The 23,847-nt window shown below is 43.0% G+C and overlaps 2 protein-coding genes across 2 annotated transcripts in view; both read right to left on the reverse strand.

The window, feature by feature from the left end:
* LOC149287650 (uncharacterized) overlaps positions 1-23,847 on the reverse strand; it is a 119,428-nt gene that overhangs the window by 93,269 nt on the left and 2,312 nt on the right. The window lies entirely within an intron of this gene.
* Positions 7,305-13,064, reverse strand: LOC149287651 (uncharacterized). Its single transcript, XM_089492532.1, has 3 exons — positions 12,993-13,064; positions 12,053-12,173; positions 7,305-8,542 (listed from the first exon to the last, which is right to left on the reverse strand). Exons 1-3 carry the CDS (start codon positions 13,062-13,064, stop codon positions 7,305-7,307), a joined length of 1,431 nt encoding a protein of 476 aa, XP_089348658.1.

Genomic DNA, 23,847 nt, shown 5'->3' on the forward strand with positions numbered 1-23,847 from the left:
TGGTTTTGTAAGGCTACAGCTGTGCTAGGCTGAAACAGCAGTTGCAATCATGAGCATTCGAATGCCTGAGGTCATGCAAAGTTTTGGTTAGAATTGGTTTATTTTTTATTTTTTGAGTTTTAAGTTGTGATCCATGAGTTTCCTGGCCTATTCCTTGGCCTATTGAATTTTCGCTTTTTCTGAATATTGTGTGCTTGTTTTGTACTTATTTCAACTGCTAATTTTTGAGGCCATAGCTTTTGTATTTTTGAGCTCAAAGATGCCTGCAAAGTCTTGCCAATGTCATGTTAAAATGGCTTGTTTTAAATCATTTTTTGTTCCTGGTTTTAATTTTTAATTTTGCTCTTGAATATTTTGATTTGTTTTGATTCTTGCTTATTGACTGCAATAATTGTGGTTTTTTTTGTTTTAAATGCCTGGCCTAAAGTTTTTGAAATGATTTTTTTGTTATAACAGACGCTGAGAACTATTTTTATATTTTTAAGTTTTGAGAATGGCCCATCCAAGAGGTTTTTGTATATTGTTTTAGCTTGAATTTTTATTTTTATTTTTTATAATATCTAAATGTATTTTTGAAAGCACCCGAAGTTTCTTTTTGTGATTTTTGGAACCCAGAGATCCAGAATATAATTGTTATATTCTGGTTAATTAGTGATTGTCAATTTGATTCACACTCATTGAAATTTATAATTTCTGTTATTTTTGAAAAAATAACATGTCGAGCCAGTTGATCCTATGTTGAATTATTATGTGGTTCTGGAATGGAATAAGGAACGATATAAAAGTATTAAAGAGATTGGTATTCTACTATATTGTAGCAAGAGAAAATTTGGAAACACTTTACAAATTCAAATTCTGGTTTCCACTGCCAGACGTAATCAAAATTAATCAAGTTAAATTCAAGCCAGCATGTGTGAAATTGTATCCTAATTCCAAGCTAGAATATATTATTTTGGCCTGAGAGGAGTGACTAAAAAAGAGCATGTACTGATTTTTTGAGTCTTGAGTAAAAAGCAAAGAAGTCATTCTATAATAGTTTTGTTTTTTCCTGTTCCCTGTTCTGTTGTCAAACTGTTGTGGATTCAAATGAGATAAAGCTGTGAGTACATTGGGTCAGAGTTAAAGTTCAGTATGTACATGTAAATGCAGTCTGTAAAATTAAGGTTACATATGTATTTAAAAAAAGCATTCAAAAGGTCCAAAGATGCAGGCATAGATAAAAACCTAAAGCATAAAGAGCTCAGGATGACCCAAGAATGATCCAGGGGATCTGTTGTTAGTTAGAGTTAGCAGTGAGACATAAATTCTAGAAGAGAAATATCTTAGCAAAGCCTATAAGAGGGAAGTTAATGAAATGTGGCTAAAGTATACCTTTAATGTATTCATAACATTCTAATAACTTGTCAATTAGTATTTTTCAGTGTTTTTGCTTTTCCTTTGCCTGGGAAAAGGGGGGGCACAGACAAGAGGAGCGAAGTTTAAGCCCCACTTACAACCGGAAGCTGAGTGGGCTCTACTTCGCCATCAATCAAGAAAAGCTAGGCTGCACCTTTCCAGGACTTCAGGTGCTCTACGCCAGCTCCTCTGAAAGAAAGATTTCAAATGCTCTCTATCACCCCTTTTCTCTTTTATGATTTCCTATATGTTTGTTATAAGTGATGCACAAAAATAATAAAGAATACACATGCAGGTGCATGTCCCATTTTCACACCCCGGAAGCTGAAATGGGCACCACCTTGGACTTCAATCAAGTTTGAGCTGAAGTTCCATCAAAATATTTTTTTCCAGAGACATTGCCTCTTTTTCTTGTCTATATTCCTTGTTTGTGTTCTCTATTCTGTTTGTTGTCTGAGGTTTTTATAAGTAATTAATGCTAAAAGTGATAAAGTTCAATCATACATATTCTCAAATCCAATCACATCCCAAAACATAAGCCTACATATACATGCACATATGTTCCTGACATAAGCAATAAACATATGATTTTCACAATAAAGTTAATAAAGCAACCCTATTGAAAAGAAGAAATAAGCTCATGAAGCTCCATGATCAAAGACATAATTGTGTTTGTCGTCAGGATTCCTATTGTTAACTGTGGAATTGGCATGAAATTCAAGTCAAGCATGGTAAGTTTTTTCTCAGGACGCTCTTTGAAAGGAGGGAGACTTTTATACATCTGGAGATAGTCTTAAAGTGTGAAGGCCAGATCTATTCTGATTAAATGGCATTACACAACAAGAGCTATTCCATAGTGATCTCCCTGAGGAAACGTGAGATGGAAGATGCCCCTGGAGTGGAGGAACATCTGAAACATGGTGGCACCCTGGGCATTCCTATTCTGTTATGAGAGTAGTCCAGAGAAGCATAGTAACAGTTGCTTGGCAAGAGTCTGTAACATCAGGCTAAAAATTATAGTTTCTCAATGAGAGGTGATTCTGACAGCAGATACAATATTCTTTATAGTGGAGTTTTCCTATTGAATCATGAAACAAATACACAATACATCACTATTAGAAGATTAGCTTGGTGGCAAGGGTAAACTCCAGAGAATCAGATCCAACAAAAGTGTCAAAGGGTTAAAAGCAATGAGAATATGTGTGTTTAACTAATGCTATACACTGTCTTTCTGAAATTGGACCGACTGGAAGATGTTATTGCCTGGTGATGGTAAGAATATTAATATTTTGGTAACTGCTAGACAGGTTTGTTTTGTTCTGAGTTTAGAGTGTCATATAAACATAGTTAATAGTTGATAGTATCATGCAATATGAATATTGATGAAACATCAAAAGGGGGGAATGTGGTGGAAATTCCTTGTTGAAATAAAAAAGCTATAGAAAGATGGAGTCACCTTTGTCAGCCAGAGAGATGGTTTTTGAAATAAAGGCTTGGAGTTTAGAAAAACTAGAGCAAAGGAATAATGAGTGCATCTTGACCTGGATGGAAGCTGGCACCAGTAAAAAGACATAACATAAACTACTGAGATAAGGACACATAGTTGACATTCAGAAGCAAGGTTAGGAGGAAAGCCACTGAATTCCTACAGGAGGGGGTAAGGAGTGATGATGCAGTTTTAATGTATGCATGTATTTCTGTTCTGGTTGTAAGAATTCTGTATGTTTAAATTGTAATTAGCCAATCAGGTGTATTGAAGAAGCTTCTTTGTCTTGAATAATATAAAAAGAGCCATTTTGTCTTGTTCGGGGTCTCAGCTTTTGGAACTTGAATTCCACTGAGTTCATTGTTTTCCTTTGTCGACAATTGGAAATAAACTTATGGATTTTCAATTACTAGGTCCTCTTGCCAATCCTTGCTCTGTCAGTCCTAGAAATTTAAGTTTCCTGAAATTTCTGTTACACGTCGAAGATAATTCCCCAAACGTTTGGCCAAAACTCACCAAATCCCCCCATATCTCACCAAATATTCAGTCAAAATCCCTGAAAAGTCCCTGTAATGTTAATATGGCAATAAACCGTAGCCCTAATTGAATAAAAATAATTGGAACTTATTTCAACTCTCAAAATTACCATTAAAACCAAGCACCAAAATCACACCAAAGGCTTTGAAAAGTACCCATTTTGGTGTGAAAGTCACCAGATTGGCAACAGACCAGGAGTCAAGGAGGAAACCGTGCAGGGACGCCCCCTAGTGGTGAAAAACCGGGAATGTCCCACCGGCAGGAGGGTTATGGCAACCCTACTCATGGTGAGGTTAAAAACAGCAACGCGACCTATAGTTTAAAATCTTTGGTGTGCCTCACACATATTTTGGTGGCAGTGGTGGGATAACAAAAGTCCCAAGCACCTGCCACAGTAGAAAGGTTGACCCTCACAGGCCCAAACTCCTGAGGTGAGTTTTGGGTCCTAAGGCTGGGAGTATTGGTAGTGTGCTTTGCTTTACTCTGCCCAGAGACAATGCCCAGAGAGTGGAATCGCTGGACAGATGGGGAGGCCCAGTACCTCTATCACTGTCTGGAGAGGAATGTGGACCTGGACCTCATAATGGGGTCCACATCCCACCCTAAGAGGGCAAACTACTCAAAGATTGCCAGAAAGATGAGGAGAAGGGGTCTGAGAGGTCACAGAAGCAGGTGGCCTCCAAAGTGAAGGTGATGAGGACAGCCTTCTATCTTGCCATGCACGAGCATGGCAACAGCTGCGCACCATGACACAAACCTCTGGTTTTTTATGAGATGTGGCATCTCTGGATGCTGGCTGGGGGTCCTATATTGGACCTCAATGCCACTGCGGGTGAGTCTTGGTTGTTGACATTTCCTGTACTGGGGTGCTATGATTGGTTGTCTTGAGGCACCTGAGCTCATTTCTGCACTTGTGTCTCCTGTTCCTCTTTCCTCCACACAGAACACCTGGGGAGGCGACACAGGGCGGCCATGCGGAGTCCACCTCACCCGGAGGAGGAAGACAATGGGAGTCCGCGCCATCACCCTAAAGGTTGGCTTATGAATATATACTGTATATATATGTATACACACACACACACAGTTAATATATATACATATATGATATATATATATACACACACATTTATGTATATATAAAATATAATTATATATACATACACATATGTATGTAAGTACGTGTGTGTGAAGATGCACACGTTCAGACAGATATCTATGGTTATGTATGCAAAGACATGTTCTATGCAAGATTTATGTTTAGAGACTTGCAACGGTTATGAGTTGCCTTCAGGCACTGGAGCTCATTTCTGCAGCCACTAGGTGTTCAGATTAAGGTATAAGTCTGAGTGCACTTAGATAGAGATGCCTCCACGTATATACATATATGCGCACATCCATCTATTGTTGTCCATTGTTCTGGTTCGTTGTTCCAGGTGATGCTGGAGAAGAGGCCGTGCCTCCAGCGGAACCAGAGGCTGCAGGCGATGAGCGAGAGGGACTCCTTGCCCAATGCATCGCTCATCTGGAGGACCAGCACCAGGAAGGTCAGTTCCCCACCTTCACAAAGGCCCCATTCCCACTTGGCCCTGTTTATTTGTTCCTTTCCATGATTTTCCTGTTCCTCTATAGTTATAGATTTATTTATATCACGTGCCCATCTTACCATGCTGTGTTTAATAATTTCATCTTCTAGATCTCTTTCTTTTAATAGTTTATAACATTTGGATATGTGTTTACCTTTTTGGTCCATCATAATTTTATCTATTTCATTGTTATCCATCGTTAACTCAAGAGCTTTATTATCTGCCTTAAAACGATTGTTTAATTAGTTGTATAAAAACCAATCCTTCATGTTTCCTCTTTCGTTAACTTCTTCCATAGATTTCATATTGTATTTTCCTTCTGGTGTTTTGTTTATTAAATCTCCATACCTTAGCCATGAAGTATCTTTGTCCTTTGTTCTATTGTAATAGGCTTCTTGCAGTGACACCCAAAATTGATGTCTTATTTTATACCATACTTTAAGCAATGATCTTCTTATAACATGATGGTTAAAAGCATTATTATATTTTGGTTTTGTATACCACATATATGCATGGATACCAAGATTCAGGTTAGCTTTTTCTATATTCAATAAATTCTTGTTTTCTAATTTGAACCATTCTTCTAACCATTTGAAACAAGCTGCATAATAATACAGCTTTAAGTATGGTATGTTACATCCCACCTTGAAGCAAAGATCATTTACTAAGGCAACCATAACAGTTTCGACTCCGTATCCCATCCTCAGGCCAGTTTGAAATGGGTCCAGATAATCTGTTTCATCCAAGACCGCTTGGAGATGAAGAGCAACTGCCCTCAAAATTATGTTGGTTAGAAATGGAAGATGGGAGACCGGTCTGTAATTGTTCATCTCCAAGGGATCTAGGGAGGGCTTTTCCATAAAGGGCCGTAGCGCCGCTTCTTTTAAGCATGATGGAAAATAGCCCTAACTAAGAGATGCATATATGATATATCTCAGGTGATATAAAAAGGGCAAGGGTCGGGAGGGCAAGTTCTCCTCTTCACACTTCCAAGGAGCTTGTTCATGTCCTCAGTACTCATATTCAAATTGATCCAGTATGATCTTACTCATGGACACCTCACTTATAGCCTCCGCAATAATGCTGACGTCCAATTTGGCTCTTATCTCAGAGATATTTTCTGTGAAATAGTCATTTAAAGCATTAATGTGAGCTGTGGAAGGCTCTCATAATGGGTTCCGGGAGGAAGGTGCCTGAAACAGGTCCCAGATCCCCCCCCCCCAACTTCAGCAGTCCTTTTATGCTTCTCTTCCCTTGGCACTTTCATTCCTTTATTCCTTCCTTCTCCTCTTTTTACATACATCGCTTCAAGGGGGTCCAAAGCCCTTTCAGCATGGTCCCAGAACCGGGAGGTTCCCCCAAATGAATGTGGGCTCTCCCCACTTCCCTCCCTCAGAGCAGCATCAGGGGCTGAGAGTGTGCATGCACAGATGCCCCCAAGGACCCTCTTCAGCATGCACAGGGATCATAAGGCCTTTGCTGCTGCTGCTGCTGTTTATTCCACTGTTGGCCTTTAGAAGAAGGGAAGGACTACGGCCTTTTTTCCTTCCTTCCGGAATGGAGCCCAAGCTGCAGAGCTGGACTAAGGAGGGAAAGGCTGGGAAGGCTCTCCTTTGTACATATAGCTCTGTCTCTCTGAGTATATATGTGTGTATGTGTGTTTGCCTCTGTTTTTATGGCTGGGAAAGGAGCTGAGGGCTTAGAAGAGAAGAAAGGGTACATTTTGTGCAAATGCAGAATTTCTGTACACCAATGAGGCCAGTGTGTTGAAACAACAAAAACTTTATTGCAAACACATAATCAGAAATTCAGCGTTTAAATCAGAGCTGCCCTCCCCAAGCCAAACAATACATTAAAACCCCAAAACCTAAAACATCACCCTCTTCCAAACCTAGCTCCCCTCCAATTCCCACAGTCTATGCCCCACAGATAACAAGGCCACCTTTGCCATTCCCAGAAAATAGCCCTTTCTGTTAATGCCTGTCCCGAACTTTCTTCAGCCAACATCCCACAAATTCCAAATGCTATCATTCCCATAACTGTTCTAACCAGCTGCAGCCAATCCCACCCCTCTGTTTAACTAACCTATTCCACCACCCATAATCCCCACTCAAATTTATAAACTAAAGCAATAATCTATAATAATAGCAATTAAAACCTCAACTCAACAAAAGATAACTGAAAAACATAAACAGACATATGGACACACAAACCTAACACACAAAATCACAAGGGCCTTTTCTTATCACCACAGGATTTAAAATATATTCTTTGTATTGCTTATTGACAAATATAATGTTAGTTCATTTCTGGGATCTGTGTGGCTTTGCTCCTGTGTGGACTCTCTGATGTCTCACTAGGTTTGACTTTGAAGAAAAACATTTCACACAATGCCGGCATTTGTATGGCTTCTCTCCTGTGTGGACTCTCTGATGTGTAACTAGGACTGACTTCTGAGGAAAACGTTTCCCACAATGCTGACATTTGTATGGCTTCTCTCCTGTGTGGATTCTCTGATGTGTCACTAGGTTTGACTTACTAGAAAAACATCTCCCACAATGCTGGCATTTGTTTGGGTTCTCTCCTGTGTGGAATCTCTGATGTGACAATAGGTATGACTTTGAAGAAAAACATTTCTCACAATGCTGGCATTTGTATGGCTTCTCTCCTGTGTGGACTCTCTGATGTAACACTAGGTCTGACTTCTGAGAGAAACATTTCTCACAATGCTGGCATTTGTATGGCTTCTCTCCTGTGTGGACTCTCTGATGTATCACTAGGTCTGACTTTGAAGAAAAACCTTTCCCACAATGCTGGCATTTGTATGGCTTCTCTCCTGTGTGGACTCTCTGATGTATCACTAGGTCTGACTTCTGAGAGAAACATTTCTCACAATGCTGGCATTTGTATGGCTTCTCTCCTGTGTGGACTCTCTGATGTAACACTAGGTCTGACTTCTGAGAGAAACATTTCTCACAATGCTGGCATTTGTATGGCTTCTCTCCTGTGTGGACTCTCTGATGTCTCACTAGGTCTGACTTTGAAGAAAAACCTTTCCCACAATGCTGGCATTTGTATGGCTTCTCTCCTGTGTGGACTCTCTGATGTATCACTAGGTCTGACTTCTGAGAGAAACATTTCTCACAATGCTGGCATTTGTATGGCTTCTCTCCTGTGTGGACTCTCTGATGTGTCACTAGGACTGACTTCATATAAAAACATTTCCCACAATGCTGGCATTTGTATGGCTTCTCTCCTGTGTGGACTCTCTGATGTACCAATAGGTATGACTTGGAAGAAAAACCTTTCCCACAATGCTGGCATTTGTATGGCTTCTCTCCTGTGTGGACTCTCTGATGTTTCACTAGTTTTGACTTTGAAGAAAAACATTTCCCACAATGTTGGCATTTGTATGGCTTCTCTCCTGTGTGGACTCTACGATGAATGACTAGGACTGACATGTAAGCAAAATATTTCCCACAATGCTGGCATTTATGTGACTTCTTTCTTGTGTGGACTTTCTCGTGACTGACAAATTCTTCTGTAAAGGAGCACAATGACAGACAAGACTGAATCTTAGTGTTAAGAGAGGAAAGGGTTACCCCAACATTTAGCCCCCCTTTCACACCTCCCTATTTGAGATTAAATTAATAAAGTTGGTGTGAGTGACCTGAGCATGACCCTGTTCTGGATGCCCCCAAATCCATATAATGACTGTATTCTTACTCATAGGAGCTACCAAAGAAGTGATTGAAGGGGAACTGCCATGAGGAAATCAGTGGAAGGAGATAGTCAGGTCGTTGAAAAATATTCCATTAAATATATGTAAAACTATTTTAATTGAAAAGTGGCATCATTTCCTGTGAGACGGCCATAGAGTGTTGAGTCAGAGCAGATGGCATGATGCAAGCTAACTGCAGAAGATGCTTCATGCTGTATGGCCCCAGGAGATGCCTCACAACCAATACAGTATAGAGCTCACATGCGGATTGGAGATGAGTGTAGAAGAGATTGTGAAGTTGATGGAAGTCAGAGAGGAGAGCTGGTACATATTTGTTTTCTATTGCAACTCAAGCTAAAGAACCTCCAAGGACCTGGAGGAAATCAACTGTGTCTGTGAGTTATTTTTAAGTGTGGATAGTGGTTAGTGCATTGCCAATACCTATATCTGTTGATTTGCTTCTGTACTCTGCTATGTTATTATTGAACTCTGGGAGTGTCACCTTCAGGCTGTGCTATATATTGGCTTGTGAATGGGACCAGAATTTAGAGCCAAGAAGGACCTGAGAGCCGGTGGGACAATCCTGTTTGGATGAAGTATTTCCACCAAGCACCCATTGCATTTATTTCAGTTTCATATAATTCTTTCCCCTCCCAGGAAACATCCTAAAGCAATTTAAACCTTTTCGAATGCTCGGTTTCTGCCCCCAAGCAACAATTTCAGTATAAATATCAGCCCCAACTGGCTGTTCTTCAGCGTCAGTCCAGTTGCAGACTTACACTCCATTGGTTTACATTGCTAAACACCTCACTACACTCGCCAGCCCCACTTGCTATAGCAGTTACTGACTTCTCTCCCCTTTCTGGACCCTGAGCAATTGGGATCAAGATCGATCTAGGTAACGTATTACCATTAGCAAAGCCTCACACTATTCACCACTCCCACCTTTGTTACCCAATTCTTGTGTGTGTGCGTGAACACCTATATGTGTATATTTGTGTGTGTGTGTGTATTTTGCTATTCCCCCTAAATAAAACACAAAAACCTATTTGAAATGCCTCTGGAGTTCTGTGTGCTTCTGGGCCTGGTATAGTTGGGATGAATCCTGAGGTCACTGTTGCCTCAATCTCTCCTTTGAGCTAAGTATGAAATTCCCCTAAAAGCATAGCACTTGTGGGTGTCCTCCCCAGACTCCAGCATTTTGAGTGACAAAGGGCCTCTGGAATCAACCACGGAGGGAAGGCCTCTCCCTACACAATCCGCCCCGCATTCTCAGAACATCTGGGAAGAATCTATTAGATTACCCAAAGGTCAGGCTATGAACAACTTCTCACAGAGCATACACAGCCATGGCCCCCAAGTTATGGAACAACTTGCCGGAGGGGATCTGTCTTATCACCACTTTGGATGCTTTCAAGAAAGCACTTAAGACTGATTCCTTCCGGCAGGCTTACCCACCCGACCTCTTCTAAAGAACTTAAGGAAAAATCCCACTTCTGATCGCAATTGTGCATTTTATACGATGTTTTTATTTGTCCCGAACTGAGTTTTAAGCAACTTGTTTTTTTACTGTGTGTAAATTGGATGCTATTATTGTTTTGTGGCTATTATACAGGCAAATACAAATAAAACCTATTATTATTATCTGTCCGGTTGGTGGCTGCCTCCCAATCCCCAAGACCCCTCTCCTTGCCCTTCCCAGAGGTCCCTGCCTCTCCGTACAGAGCTATGCAATCCTGGCTTTGCTCCTGCCTTCCCCTCCTGGCTCCCAGAGGCCGGATCCCCTTCCCTTTCTCCCTCCACTCTCCAACCTTCCCTCTTGCCCATCTGCACTGCTTTACCTTTTCTCCTTCAGCATCTCTTTCCTGCCTTTCTGTTTTTCACATTGCCTCCATCGCTCGATCACAGACACACACCCACAGAGTGTGATGCATAAAAGGGACACTTTGAGGCTCATTTCTTGAGAAAGGCAGGGCCATCAATATACAACTAATGCATTAGGAAAGGCAGAACAAAGGGTCTGGTACCTGGTTTTTGATATTAGTGCGGGTCAAGTGCCAGGGTCCACCTTAAATGGGTCTAGATAATCTGTTTCATCTAAGACCGCTTGGAGATGAAGAGCAACTGCCCTCAAAATTATGTTGGTTAGAAATGGAAGATGGGAGACTTTAAGACATCTCCAAGACTGGGATGGATTACTGTTGGGGTTTGGGGGGAGGGCATATTGGGCCCCAGGAGATCTCAGAGCGGAGGTGGGGGCCATTTTGCCACTGTTGTACCCTCTCTGATCCATTGCAGGGGCAAAGGAAGTCCTTTTCCCACAAAGCCTCTCCAGAGCCTCAAAAGGCTGGAAGAGGGGCCACAAAAGCCAGGAAACTTGCTCAGGAATGGGCTGAGGACCATTTAGGGGCAAAAAGCATTAATCTCCATGGCTCCTTCCCACAAAATTCCAGAACTGGCAATTTAGGATTGGAGATTTAGAATCCTTACGAAGTGGAGAACAATAGTGCCTCACTAAAATTAGAAATTCCAAGATTCCACAGGAAGTTGTTATGACAATTAATTTACGTGTGAAAGGGAACTAGGAATGGTAGTAGAGCACAAGATGAGCATGTGTCAACATTGTTATGCAGCAGCTAAAAAGGCCAATGTGATCCTAGGCTGTATCAATAGTATAGTGTCAACATCAAGGGAAGTAATAGTGCCACTCTATTCTTTGTTGGACAGGGCTCTCTTGCAATAATCCTGTGTCCAGTTCTGGACATCACAATTCAAACAGATGTGGAGAAACTGGAGCATGTCCAGAGGAAGGAAACCAAAATGGTGAACAGTCTGGAAACCATGCTCTCTGAGGAACGACTTAGGGAGCTGGGTATGTTTAGCTTGGAGAAGAGAAGGTTAAGAGTGGATATGACAGCCCTGTTCAAATATTTGAAGAGATGTCATATTCAGGATGAAGCAAGCTTGCTTTCTGCTACTCCAGAGAAAAGGACATGGAACAATGGATGCAAGCCACAGGGACAAGAGATTCCACTTAAACTTTAGGAGGAACTTCCTGACAGTAAGAGCTCTTCAACAGTGGAATATACTCCCTCAGAGTTTGGTGGAGTCTCTTTCTTTGGAAGTCTTTAAACAGAGGCTGGATGGCCATCTCTTTGGGGTGCTTTAAATGTTTATTCCTGCATGGCAGAGAACTGAACTGGATGGTCCTTGTGGTCTGTTTCAACTCTTTGGTTCTATAATTCTAAAGTGGAATCACAACGCTCTGACAGTAAATTATAAAAGGGCCCTCAGTCTTCACAGGAAGGGCAATGGATTCAGGTTCCTTACCCACAGAGGCCACATTGTCATAATTCTCCATCATTACAGAACTGTACATAAGTTTCTGCTTCTTCGTCAACAGCTTCCATTCCTCCTCGGTGAAATATATCGCCACATCCGCAAAGGTCACCTGCAACAGAAAATAGAGTGACTAAACAAAAGGGGAAGAAAGCACATGGTGCATTGCAAATATTATTTCAACACTTCAGAATTCAGTCCAGGAAATAAACTTTCAATTCTGCAAGCAAGAAAAAGCTACAGCCTTTGAGATCCAGTTTGTCTCGAATCCTTTCAAAATAATATATACTATGATAAACAATATAATGTAGGCCATTTCTGGAATATTATTGATTGATTAGGATACTGACTATCACAACATGTATGAATTATAGTACATTTAGCCATATATCACCTAATTTCAGAGGCAAATTTTAAAAAACAGTTTAGGGAGTACTCAAACTTGAGGACCACTTGGCCTACCCTCAATTTAGGTACAGAGATATTTTTCCATCTCCCCCAGCATTTCACAGACTGGGAAAGGAAGACACATGTGGCTAAGCAACACCAGAAGGGGATCAAGATGGCCCAAGTTGTTAATGATAAAGATCACACAAGCGAGGAAGGGTGCAAAAGTTGGCTTTTGCCTCCGACTCCTGGCAAGGGCAAGACCCTGCGCCCTTCTTTCCTCCCCTCTCCCCTCTTTTGAGTGAATCAAATGCACACTCTTTTGAACTTGGAACACATTTTGCAGCAACTGAACTGACCTGAAAACAAGGGGGAAAGTGGGAGGAAGAGAATAAAATAGGACATTTTCAAAGTCCCTGAAAAAAATCAGGTTACAGAGGATTAATCAGGATTCCCTCTGCCAAACTGGGACAGTATGTTTCCCGCTTGCTTTCATGAGCCAGTCCAGACATAGATGAAAGTAATAATCAGGATGGTAACTTACCAAAGAGTTGTACTTCAGCAGCCTCTTTCTGTTGGAGCCCAGCTCCCTCGGCTTGGCCTCTGTGTCGGCCATCAGGTGGGAAGGGAGTCCTGGTGGCCCTGCACTTGGTCACTTCCAGCAAGAGCGGCCCCAAAGCCGTGTACAAGGAGGCTGAGATGAAGGTCCTGAGAAAAGGGACCTGGATTAGGACTGACTTGGCAAGAAACCCTGCAGCACTCAAAGACACAGAGAACAGCATCCTGCTGGTGACATACGCAGGTGACATAAGTCTCCTTTGGGCCGATGCACAGGTGGGCATCACCTTCCTCCCTCTGCACCAAACAAAGCCCCCTGGACGTAGCATAGATTCACTACAGCTCCCCTACACAAAAGATACCCCATGACGTCTTAGAGTGATGGGGGATTAGGGGATGGGGAATTGGAGAGGGCCCTGGTTATGTCCCCAAAGCTAGATGTGAAATGAGGGCATCATAAATAAATAATTCATCTGCTGAAACCATCAGAGGTCCCCAGTGCTTTTCCCCAGCATCAGCCCCTTTCCCAAGAAGGCTGCATCCGCACTTAGAAATAAGGCAGTTTCATACCACTTTAACCGCTCAATGCTATGGAATCCTGGGATTTTACCTTTGGACACATAGCCTTCTCTGCCAGAGAGCTCTCATGCCACAACAAACTACAAATCCCAGGATTCCATAGGATGGAACCAGGAGAGTTAACACACTTTAGAACTGGATTATTTCTGCAGTGCAGATACAGCCTGAGTCAGCTTTAAAATAGTAGAAGCACCAAAGTCTTGTTTTTACCCCCCTAATAATGGTTTTTCTTTTTAAAAAAAGTAGTTTCTTTTAGTCTCTAATCCTTATTTTTGTTGTTGTTTGTTTGTACGTTTGTTTGTTTCATTCTTGGTAATATGAGTTATTCTGGTCTGCCTCCTTCCTTCTTCCCTGAAAATCTATCAATAAGGAAACTGGGGAGACTTTTAAAACCTCCCAAAGGAGCCACTTTTGGCCTTTTTTGGGGACTAGCCTCTTCTTAGAAGCCAAAGCCCAATGTTTGTGAAGAAGAAGAATAAGGCTTGTATTAAGACTATCCTCCCATTTCTGATCCCTTTCAAAACCCATGATCTCCAGAAGGAGCAGAGCTGAGTAATAAGAAAACCCTCTCAGAAAAGAGACACAAATGTCACACAAAGGGACACACTTCCTTCCTTTTGGCCCAAGGAGCCTGGCCTCCTTCTGACTCTGGAGCCTCAGGAGAGAAAGAGAGGCCTCTGTTCAACTGAGGCTCAGAGAAGGTTCTGGAACGTTATTCCCCACAGTCACCAGCAGCACAAAATGGCCACCAGAACACAAAATGGCTACTGGAACACAAAATGGCTGCCTCTGCCTGAGCGCTTGGCAGATGGCAGTTTGAGGCCTTCAGGGAACCCAAAATGGAGGATGAAAGGGCTCCAAAGTCAGAAGGGACCCCAAACAGCATTTCCAAACCTTAACAACACCTAAAATCTTTCCTGATGCTATAATATAGGGACTCACTGAGATACTCTTTATAAATACGTCTTTACATGTCTTTATAAATAAATAAAATGTACTAATACTAATGCTACTACTAATAATAGTAATAATAAGTTACAACCAGGAGATTTCTCCCTGTGGCTTCTCCCCCAGAGGCCTCTGCGGATGCTCAGGAGCCCCTTCTTCTTCCTCTGCAGAATCCTCCAGAGGTCTCTCTGGTCCTCCTCCTCCTCCTCAGGCCCTTCCTCTAAGCCTTCCTCCTCCTCCTCAGTGTTGCCAACAAGCCTTGGAGATAATTCCCGGAAATGCTTGTCCAAAACCCGCTGAATCCCCTCACATCACACTGAATTTTCAGTCACAATTCCCAGAAAATTCCCATAATGTTAAAATGGCGGATGTTTTGCAAATAAACGTAAATATAATTGCATAAAAATAATTGTAACTTATTTCAACTCTCAAAATCACCATTGAACCAAACAAAGAATCTTTCAGTCCTTTTAAGATATTTATTTTGACATGAAGGGGGTTCAGGAAGCTTTGTGCCAAATAGAAATGTGTTCGGATGCAACCGCACTGCAGAAATAAATCCAGTTTGACACCCTTTTAATTGCCATGGCTCAGTGCTAGGGAATCCTGGGAATTCTAGTTTTCTGAGACATTTAACCTTCTCTCTCAGCAAACTCTGGTGTGACAACAAACTACAATTCCCAGGATTTCATAGCACTGGACCATGGCAGTAAAAACAGTATGAAACTGGATTGTCTCTGGAGTCTGGAGTGAAGATGCAGCCTGAGTTGGGTCCAAGACACACAGAAGAAATAAACCAGTTTAAGACTGCTTTAACTGCCCTGGCTCAGTGCTAGAGAACCCTGGGAATTGTAGTTTTGTGAGAAAGAGCTCTGGTGCCACAATGAACTACAATTCCCATGCATCTGAGGAAATACGCTTAAGTCTAGGAAAGCTCATGCTGCCAACTTTTCTTTCAGTGAGTCTCAAAGGTGCTACAAGATCTCTCTATCATCATCACCATTATTATTATTATCATTATTATCATTATCAAATCCAAATGCAGCTTAAGAACTGGACTTAAATTGGCAACACTGAATCCTGTAGACTCATTCTCTGGGGCTGTGATATGGAAGTGTGCAGGCAATTCCCTTGTTCAACCAGGGAATCCTGGGAATTGTAGTTTGTTGTGACATGAGACACTGCTTTTACCGGCAGCCAGGGCTCCATGCATGAAATTCTGGGCTTGGTGGTTTGTTGTGCCCAGAATCCCATCATCGCAGGGAGCCTTGCAGTTAGAAGCAGTGCCAAACTGGATTATTTCTGCAGTATGGATGGCAATGGAAAAGAGAACGAAAAAGAGAGCCACAAAACAAACTTCTTGGAAGACAGAGCAGGGATGCCAACTTACCAAGTGCTCTGCCCATGCTCAGAGGCATATTTAATCACTAACACACACACACAGTCTCAGGGACATCACATTCACATCACACAACTAACTAGTAGGGCAGCCCATGGAAGGGAGGGAAGATGGAGATAAACACATCCCTGATTATTCTACCCAGGTGCTCTGCCCATGCTCAGAAGCACCTTTCCACCTCTTTTTCTCCTCCATTCTTCTACTTTTTCCCTACTAGATTTTCCTCCCATCGACCCAAATGGTCCTCCTCACAGTACAACAACAACCCTGAGAGGTAGGCTTGGGGCACTCTGCCCAAGCTCAGGAATTCAGAAATTCAAATGTCACTCTCAGGCACACACAGTAGTCCCAACATCAACCCATGATACCATTATCAACTATTGCCTTTGTGATTGTGTGCCTTAAAACTTATGGCTTACTTGGAAATTCAAGGCAATTGGGATTAAGCCAGCCAAATCCCTCACTCCTCCTGGGCAGCAACACTTTGTGCCTGGGTTGGTTGCTTGCCCAATGCCTGCCTCTCTCTCTCTCCAGCAGCCGCTTTGCCTGGAGCGGAGCCTGAATGCCTGAGGGGGGGGGCAATCAATCACTGTCCTCCTCTCTCTCTGATTGGCTGAAAAAACTGTTAGTGTGATTCCAGAGTTGGTTGGTTTGCTCTTTGCTCCGTTCTGAACTTCTGGCTCTCAAAGGGAGTCGTTGGAGAGAGAGAGAGAGAGAGTGTGTTTTTTCTTCAGCCCTCTTTCTGATTGGCTGAAACTGTTACAATCCAAAGGGTTGGTTGCATGCTGCAGGCAGCTTTCAGGCTGGAGCTGAAAGTCGCCGAAAATGCACTGAAATAGAGGAGGGCACGGAAATCACACGAAAAGCTCTGAAAAGTCACCGTTTTCGTGTGAAAGTCGCGAAATTGGCAACACTGCCATTGCCATCCTTTGAAGCTGAGAGAGTATGCCTTGGGGGCTGGGGGTGTGCTGCATGCCTTGAACTCGTGTCTAGTGACCCTATTCCCAGGGTTTCCTTGCCTTCAGGTTTGCCTTCCATTTTGCCCTTTGTCTTCCTCTGAGGCTGAGAGAGTGTCTGCTGCCCAAGCTTCCCCAAGTTGGTTTCATGGCCCAGAATGAATGCCATTTTCTTCATGTAGATGTGTGTGTGTGTTGTATGCTTTCCAGCTGGCCATTGGTCTTCCTCTGAGGCTGAGAGAGTGTGACTTACCCAAGGTCACCCATATTATATAATAGGACTTTAGCACCCATGGATTTTGCTATCCAAACCAAATCCCAAAGGATACGAAGGGCGCACTGTTTTTCCATCTTTTTTTGCAAACAGCAAAGCAGATCTTGCTTGCCTGATCTTTGCATGTTGGTCAAATGCTAAGAGCTGCCTTGTGAGGTTAGAAAGAGGGTCCTGGAATACAGTCCTCTTCCTCTGGACCCACAGACTCAGAAAGACATGGGCCCCCCATTCAATGGGACCCCTTTCTTTGAGGCTACCCTAGGTCCAGGAGGGTCTCTCAGGAGAGATTGGGAAAGTCAGCCTTTGAGACATTCTGGTCCTTAAAGGTTAATATCTCCAGGCTTTGCTGAGAGGGCAATATTTGGGATTTGGGCAGATCCAGGCTGCAGGGCTCTCTCAGATCTGGTTCAAAAACACTGCAGAAATGATGATGATGATGATGATGATGATGATGATGAATCTTCCCTTCAAACCCACAGAGCCTTGTGGACGCTCAAATAGTAACAGAGGTCAAAAACACATTGCAGAAATAATCCAGTTTGCAGAAATAAACCACTTTAACTGCCCTAGTTCAGTGCTTGGGAATCATGGGAATTTTAGTTTATTATGGCATCTGAGCTGTCTGACAGAGAAGACTAAATATCTCACAAAACTACAGTTCCCAGAATTCCCTAGCATTCAGCCAGACAGTTAAAGCAGCCCTGAACTTGGGCCATTGTTAGTGGTTGGCTTGGAGCCTGAATAGGGTTCTAGAAGGCTGGTGGGTTTGGTCATTGGCTGCTTAGGAAGAAGGGCTCCGTCTGGGTTTCCTTGGCAGGAAAGGAAAGGTGGGTGCCTCAAGATGCCGATGGGAGACCCCTAAATTTGGTTCCTTTGTGAGAATGCTGACTGAGGGGGAAGATAAGGGTGATGGATTTGGTCCCCAGGGAGGCCCCAGGGCAGGCAGGGCAGGCCACACAACATTTGCTAACTCCCAAGTCAAATCCTGGTTTCCCTTCTTTTGCCCAGGACTGAAACCTGGACCAGAAAGGATCAGGCTTTATTTGCTTTCTTCTCCTGTAACAGGTGTTTTTCCTTGCCCTTTTTACACGTGGCAGTAAAGATATGATACATCAGGGCCTGGCATTGAGCTTCCAGTTTTCATGCATGATCTTCAGACAGGAGATGAGGCTGCCTCTTCTCCATTTTGGAGGGAGCCCAATTCCAGGAAAGAGGAAAGGTCAGATGTGATGTGAGAGCGGTAGCTTATTATAATTTGCGAGGCTTAGTTCATTGGTTTCTTCTACTAGAAAAATTGCAGGGGTCTATGGATTGGTTTAGTTTCTTGCTTTCTCTCAGTTGTGGTGGTACAAGGGCTCACTACTATACTCTGCATTCACCATCTGGCAAGAAAGAAGGAGGCTAAATTAAATGCCTTTTATCCTTAGTTTTTTGTGGATTTTTGGGGCTATGTGGCCATGTTCTAGAAGAGTTTCTTCCTGACATTTCGTTAGCATCTGTGGCTGCCATCTCTGATGCTGGCCAAACATCAGAAGAAACTCTTCTAGAACGTGACCACATAGCCCGAAAAACCCACAAAAAGCTATGGAAGCTGACCATGAAAGCCTTCGACTTCACGCATTTTATCCTGTCTCTCCAAGCAAGTGAGAAAGAATAATTCTCTCATTTCCCCTTGATCTGGGAACAGACCTTTAAAAATTTCTCTCTTCATTTCTACACAGGAAAGTATATTGAGTAGATTGGAATGACAAACTGTGAACAACTGTGGTTTGTAATTTATGCTTTAGGCTGAATGAGATCTCTAGAGGCCCTGCCCCAGGTCCTAGGTTTTAGCTCACAAACCTCAGGACCTGAATTCACAACCCTATAAAAGAGATGGAGGGACTCTACAACGCACTCTACATGGAGCTATCCTTGTGCCAAGTTCAGAAACTTCAATTGATACAGAATATGGCAGCCAGGTTGGTTACGGGCTCTTCTAGAACTGCGTACATTACACCGGTTCTTAAATCCCTTCACTGGCTGCCCATTAGTTTCTGGACAAGATACAAGGTGTTGGTTCACTCTGGAACGACCTCCGGATGAGATCCGTCCTATTAACACCTTGGAAGCCTTTAAGAAGGCTATTAAGACGGACCTCTTTCCAGACTAGATTAGATCTATTGACTTGCCTCCCCCTCCTCCTGACCCTTACCCTTGCCATCGTTAGTGTGATGGAAATTGCTATTGATGTATATCGTTCCTGCCCTCCCACCTCTCCTTCAGAAAACGACCCATTTCTTGCCCGAAAAACTTTTTTTACTGTATTGTGTTATGAAAGTTTTAAATTTTCTTGCTGTTTAATAGGATTTTTAAGGGTTGATTAATGTTTTTATAATTGGGAGAAGGGTTGGGGGTTTGGAATTTTAATTGTATTTCTTAAATTGTATGTTATTTTATTACTGTAATCCACTTTGATTCCATTGAGGAAAAAGTAGAATAATAATAATAATAATAATAATAATAACTTCTCTTCAAGGGGGTCAAAAGCCCTTTCAGTATGCTCCCAGAACTGGGGGGGGGGGTTGTTTCTGGGGCTGTGGGTCTCTCTGTTTGTCCTCCTCTGCAGGGTTGTTGTGAAGGAAAAGGTAAGTATGTGAGGGGGTGCCCAATCTGGATCCTGTGGGTCTCTAAGCCTAGTTCCCAGGTTCACAGGGGATTGCCAGAGTTTTGAGGTCCCTCCGTCTCCCTCCTCTTGGCTTTGGCCAAGAGGATTCTGGCTCTTCTCTCCCCCCAGAGCCCCCTCCCCCAGGACTCCAGAGAAAACTCCCCCCCAAGAAAAATGCTATTGAATCCTATCCTGTGCGATGCTTTCTATTTGGCACAAAATTCTTCCCCAAATGAGGAATCAGAAGAGAGGGTCTCTCCTCAGCCCCACTTTCCACAAGGGAGGGGGCTCCTCAAAGACCTTTTTACCTTTGGATCCCCCTCCCCTCCATGGCCATGCCTCTCTCCAAGGGTCCCACCGGCCTTCATTTCTCATAATAACTCCCCAAGTACCCGGGACCCAAGGAATCCCCCAAGGAGGGGGCAGGGAAGGAAAGAGGGAGAGGAGGCCTTGCAGGACCCCTGCCTTTCTTTGGGGGGAGAAGAGGGGCTTCTCCCCTCCAGCCATTCTTCTGAATGAACAAGGGCTCTCCCCACTTCCCTCCCTCCCTCAGAACAGACTGTGAGGGCAGCAATGGCTTCTGGGGCTGAGACTGTGCAGGCGCATATAGTCCCAAAGGCCCCTCCTCAGCATGCGCAGGGATTGCCAGGTCCTAGATGCTGCTGCTTATTCCGCTGGCGGCCTTTGTGGCAAAGGAAGGTATGCGCCGGGGTTCAGTGGCCTCCCCTTCCTTCCCTCCTTTCTTCCTTTGAGGAGACTGCAATGGAGCCCAAGGTGCAGAGCTGGACTCAGGAGGGAAAGGCAGGAAAGGAAGGCTCTGCTTTGGAAATATAGCTCTCTCTGTGTATCCTGTATGTTTGTGTCTGTGTGTCTGTGCTGTTCTTATGGCTGGGAATGGAGTTGAGAACTGAGGAGAGTAGAAAGGGTCAGTTTTGGGCAAATTCAGAAATTCTGTGCATCAAAGTCCAGTGTGTTGAAACAGTAAAGAACTTTATTGAGAACACATAGAAATTCAGTGATTAAGCCAGAACTGACCACTCCAATCCAAACAATACATTAAAACCCCTAAAACCTAAAACATGACCCTCTTTCAAACCTAGCCCCCACCTCCAATTCCCACAGTCTCTGCCCCACAGGTAACAAGGCCCCCTTTTGCCATTCCCAGAAACTAGCCCTTTCTCTTAATGCCGGCCTCCAACTTTCTTAAGCCAAAATCCCACACATTGCAAAAGCTATAATTCCCATAACTATACTAACCAGCTGCAACAAATCCCAACCTCCCATCTAGCTAACCTATACCACAACCCACAATCCCCAGCCAAATTGACAATGCAAAGCAATTATCTATACTATTGGCAATTAAAACCTAAACTTAACAAAATCCAACTTGAAAACATAGAGACATATTGACAGACAACTTTTACAAATAAGATCACAAGGGCCTTTTCTTTGCACTGCGGGATTGAAAATATATTTGTTGTATTCGTTATTGACAAATATAATGTTAGGATTTGTGTGGCTTCTCTCCTCTGTGGACTCTCTGATGTGTCTGTAGGTTTGACTTCTCAGAAAAACATTTCCCACAATGCTGGCATTTGTATGGCTTCGCTCCTCGGTGGATTCTCTGATGTATCACTAGGTATGACTTCCAAGGAAAACATTTCCCACAACGCTGGCATTTGTATGGCTTCTCTCCTGTGTGGACTCTCTGATGTATCATTAGGATTGACTTCCGAGAAAAACATTTCCCACAACGCTGGCATTTGTATGGCTTCTCTCCTGTGTGGACTCTCTGATGCATGACTAGGATTGACTTGTAAGCAAAATGTTTCCCACAATGCTGGCATTTGTATGGCTTCTCTCCTGTGTGGACTCTCTCATGACTCAAATGTTTTTCTGTAAAGAACGACAATTACAGATGAGACTGAAAATCAGACTTAACAGAGGAGGGTGTTACTGCATGATTTAGCCCTCATTAATCCCTCCTTCTTAGAGATTAAATTAATAAAGTTGCTGTGAGTAACCTAATCATGACCCTGATGCTTATGCCCCTAAATCCATTGAACAGTTGCATTCTTACTCCTAGGAGCTAGCAAAGAAGAGACCATATGGGAACTGCCTTGAGGGAATCAGTAGAAGAAGATAGTCAAAGGACTGTTGAAAAAAAAAATTCAATTAAACATGTGCAAAAATACTTTGATTGACAGGTGGCATCATATCCTGTGAGACGGCCACTGAATGCTGAGTCAGAGCCCAAGGCATGATGCAAGCTAACTGCAGAGGATGCTTCATGCTGTTTGGGACCAGGAGAGGACTCACAACCAATACAGTATGCAGCTCACATGAGGATTGGAGTGGATTGGATCGGAGTTGTGTGTACAAGGGATGGTGAAGTTGATGGAAGTCGGAGAGGAGAGCTTGCAAATATTTGCATTATTTTGCAACTCAAGATAGAGAACCTCCAAGGATTTCAATGAAATCGACTGTGTTTGTGACTTATTTTTAAGTGTGAAAAGTGGTCAGTGCATTGCCAATGCCTATATCTGGATATTTGCGTCCGTACTCTGCTATGATATTTTTGAGCTGTATTTGGGTGCATCACCCTCAGATTGTAGCGTACATTGGCTTGTGAACGCGATCAAAATTCAGAGCCAACAAGAATCTGAGAGCCGGTGACCTAATGCCTTTTGTCTGATGTATTTGCATCAAACACCCATTGCATTCAGTTTGTTTCACACCATTCTTCCCCCACAAAGGAAATATTCTAAAGTGATATAAACCTTTCTGAACCCACAGTTTCTGCTCCCAAGCAGAAACCAATTTCAGTATAAATATCAGCCCCGACTTGCTGTTCTTCGGTGTCAGTCCAGTTACAGATAGACACTCTGTTTGTTTTCATGGCTAAACACCTCAATGCACTCACCAACCCCAACTGTCATGGGAACTACGGACCTCTCCTTATTTCAAATCCTCAGCAATTGGAATAAAGATCTGGATAGATAACGTATCACCATTATCAAAGCCTTACATCTATTCACCACACCCACCTTTGTTACCTAGTTCTTGTGTGTGTGCGTGAACACTTATATGTATGTGTCTGTGTGTTTTGCTTTCCCCCTAAATAAAACACAAACACCAAATCCCACTGACGATCTGTTTGATTCAGGAACTGCTATAGATTGGCTGAGTCCAGAGGTCACTATTGCCCCAGTAAAACTATTTCTTTCTATTGAGCTAAGTACCAAAATCCCCTAAAAGCATAGCACTTGCGTCCCACAACATTCCAGAATTGGCAGTTTAGGATTGGATATTTAGAAACCTTACAAAGTGGAGACAATAGTGCCTCACTAAAACTAGAAATTCCAAGATTCCGCAGGAAGTTGTTATGACAGTTAAATTACGTGTGAAAGGGAACTAGGAATCGTAGTACTGCACAAGTTGAACATGTGTCAACAGTGTTATGCAGCAGCTTAAAAGGCCAATGTGATCCTGGGCTGTATCAATAGGAGTATAGTGTCAAGATCAAGGGAAGTAATTGTGCCACTCTATTCTGTTTTGGTCAAGGCTCACTTACAATAATCCTGTGTCCAGTTCTGGGACGACAATTCAAACAGATGTTGAGAAGCTGGAGCATGTCCAGAGGAGGGAAACCAAAATGGTGAATGGTCTGGAAACCATGTTCTCTGAGGAACGACTTAGGAGCTGGGCATGTTTAGCTTGGAGAAGAGAAGGTTAAGAGTGCATATGACAGCCCTGTTTGAAGAGATGTCATATTCAGGATGGAGCAGGCTTGCTTTCTGCTACTCCAGAGAAAAGGACATGGAACAATGGATGCAAGCCACAGGGACAAGAGATTCCACTTAAACTTTAGGAGGAACTTCCTGAGAGTAAGAGCTCTTCAACAGTGGAATATACTCCCTCAGAGTTTGCTGGAGTCTCTTTCTTTGGAGGTCTTTAAACAGAGGCTGGATGGCCATCTCTTGGGGGGGTGCTTTGAATGTCTATTCCTGCATGGCAGAAGATTGAACCGGATGGTCC

Source organism: Sceloporus occidentalis, unplaced genomic scaffold (assembly GCF_023333645.1).
Source record: "Sceloporus occidentalis isolate IW3139 unplaced genomic scaffold, rSceOcc1.0.p SCAF_57, whole genome shotgun sequence".
Taxonomy (NCBI): Eukaryota; Metazoa; Chordata; class Lepidosauria; order Squamata; family Phrynosomatidae; genus Sceloporus; species Sceloporus occidentalis.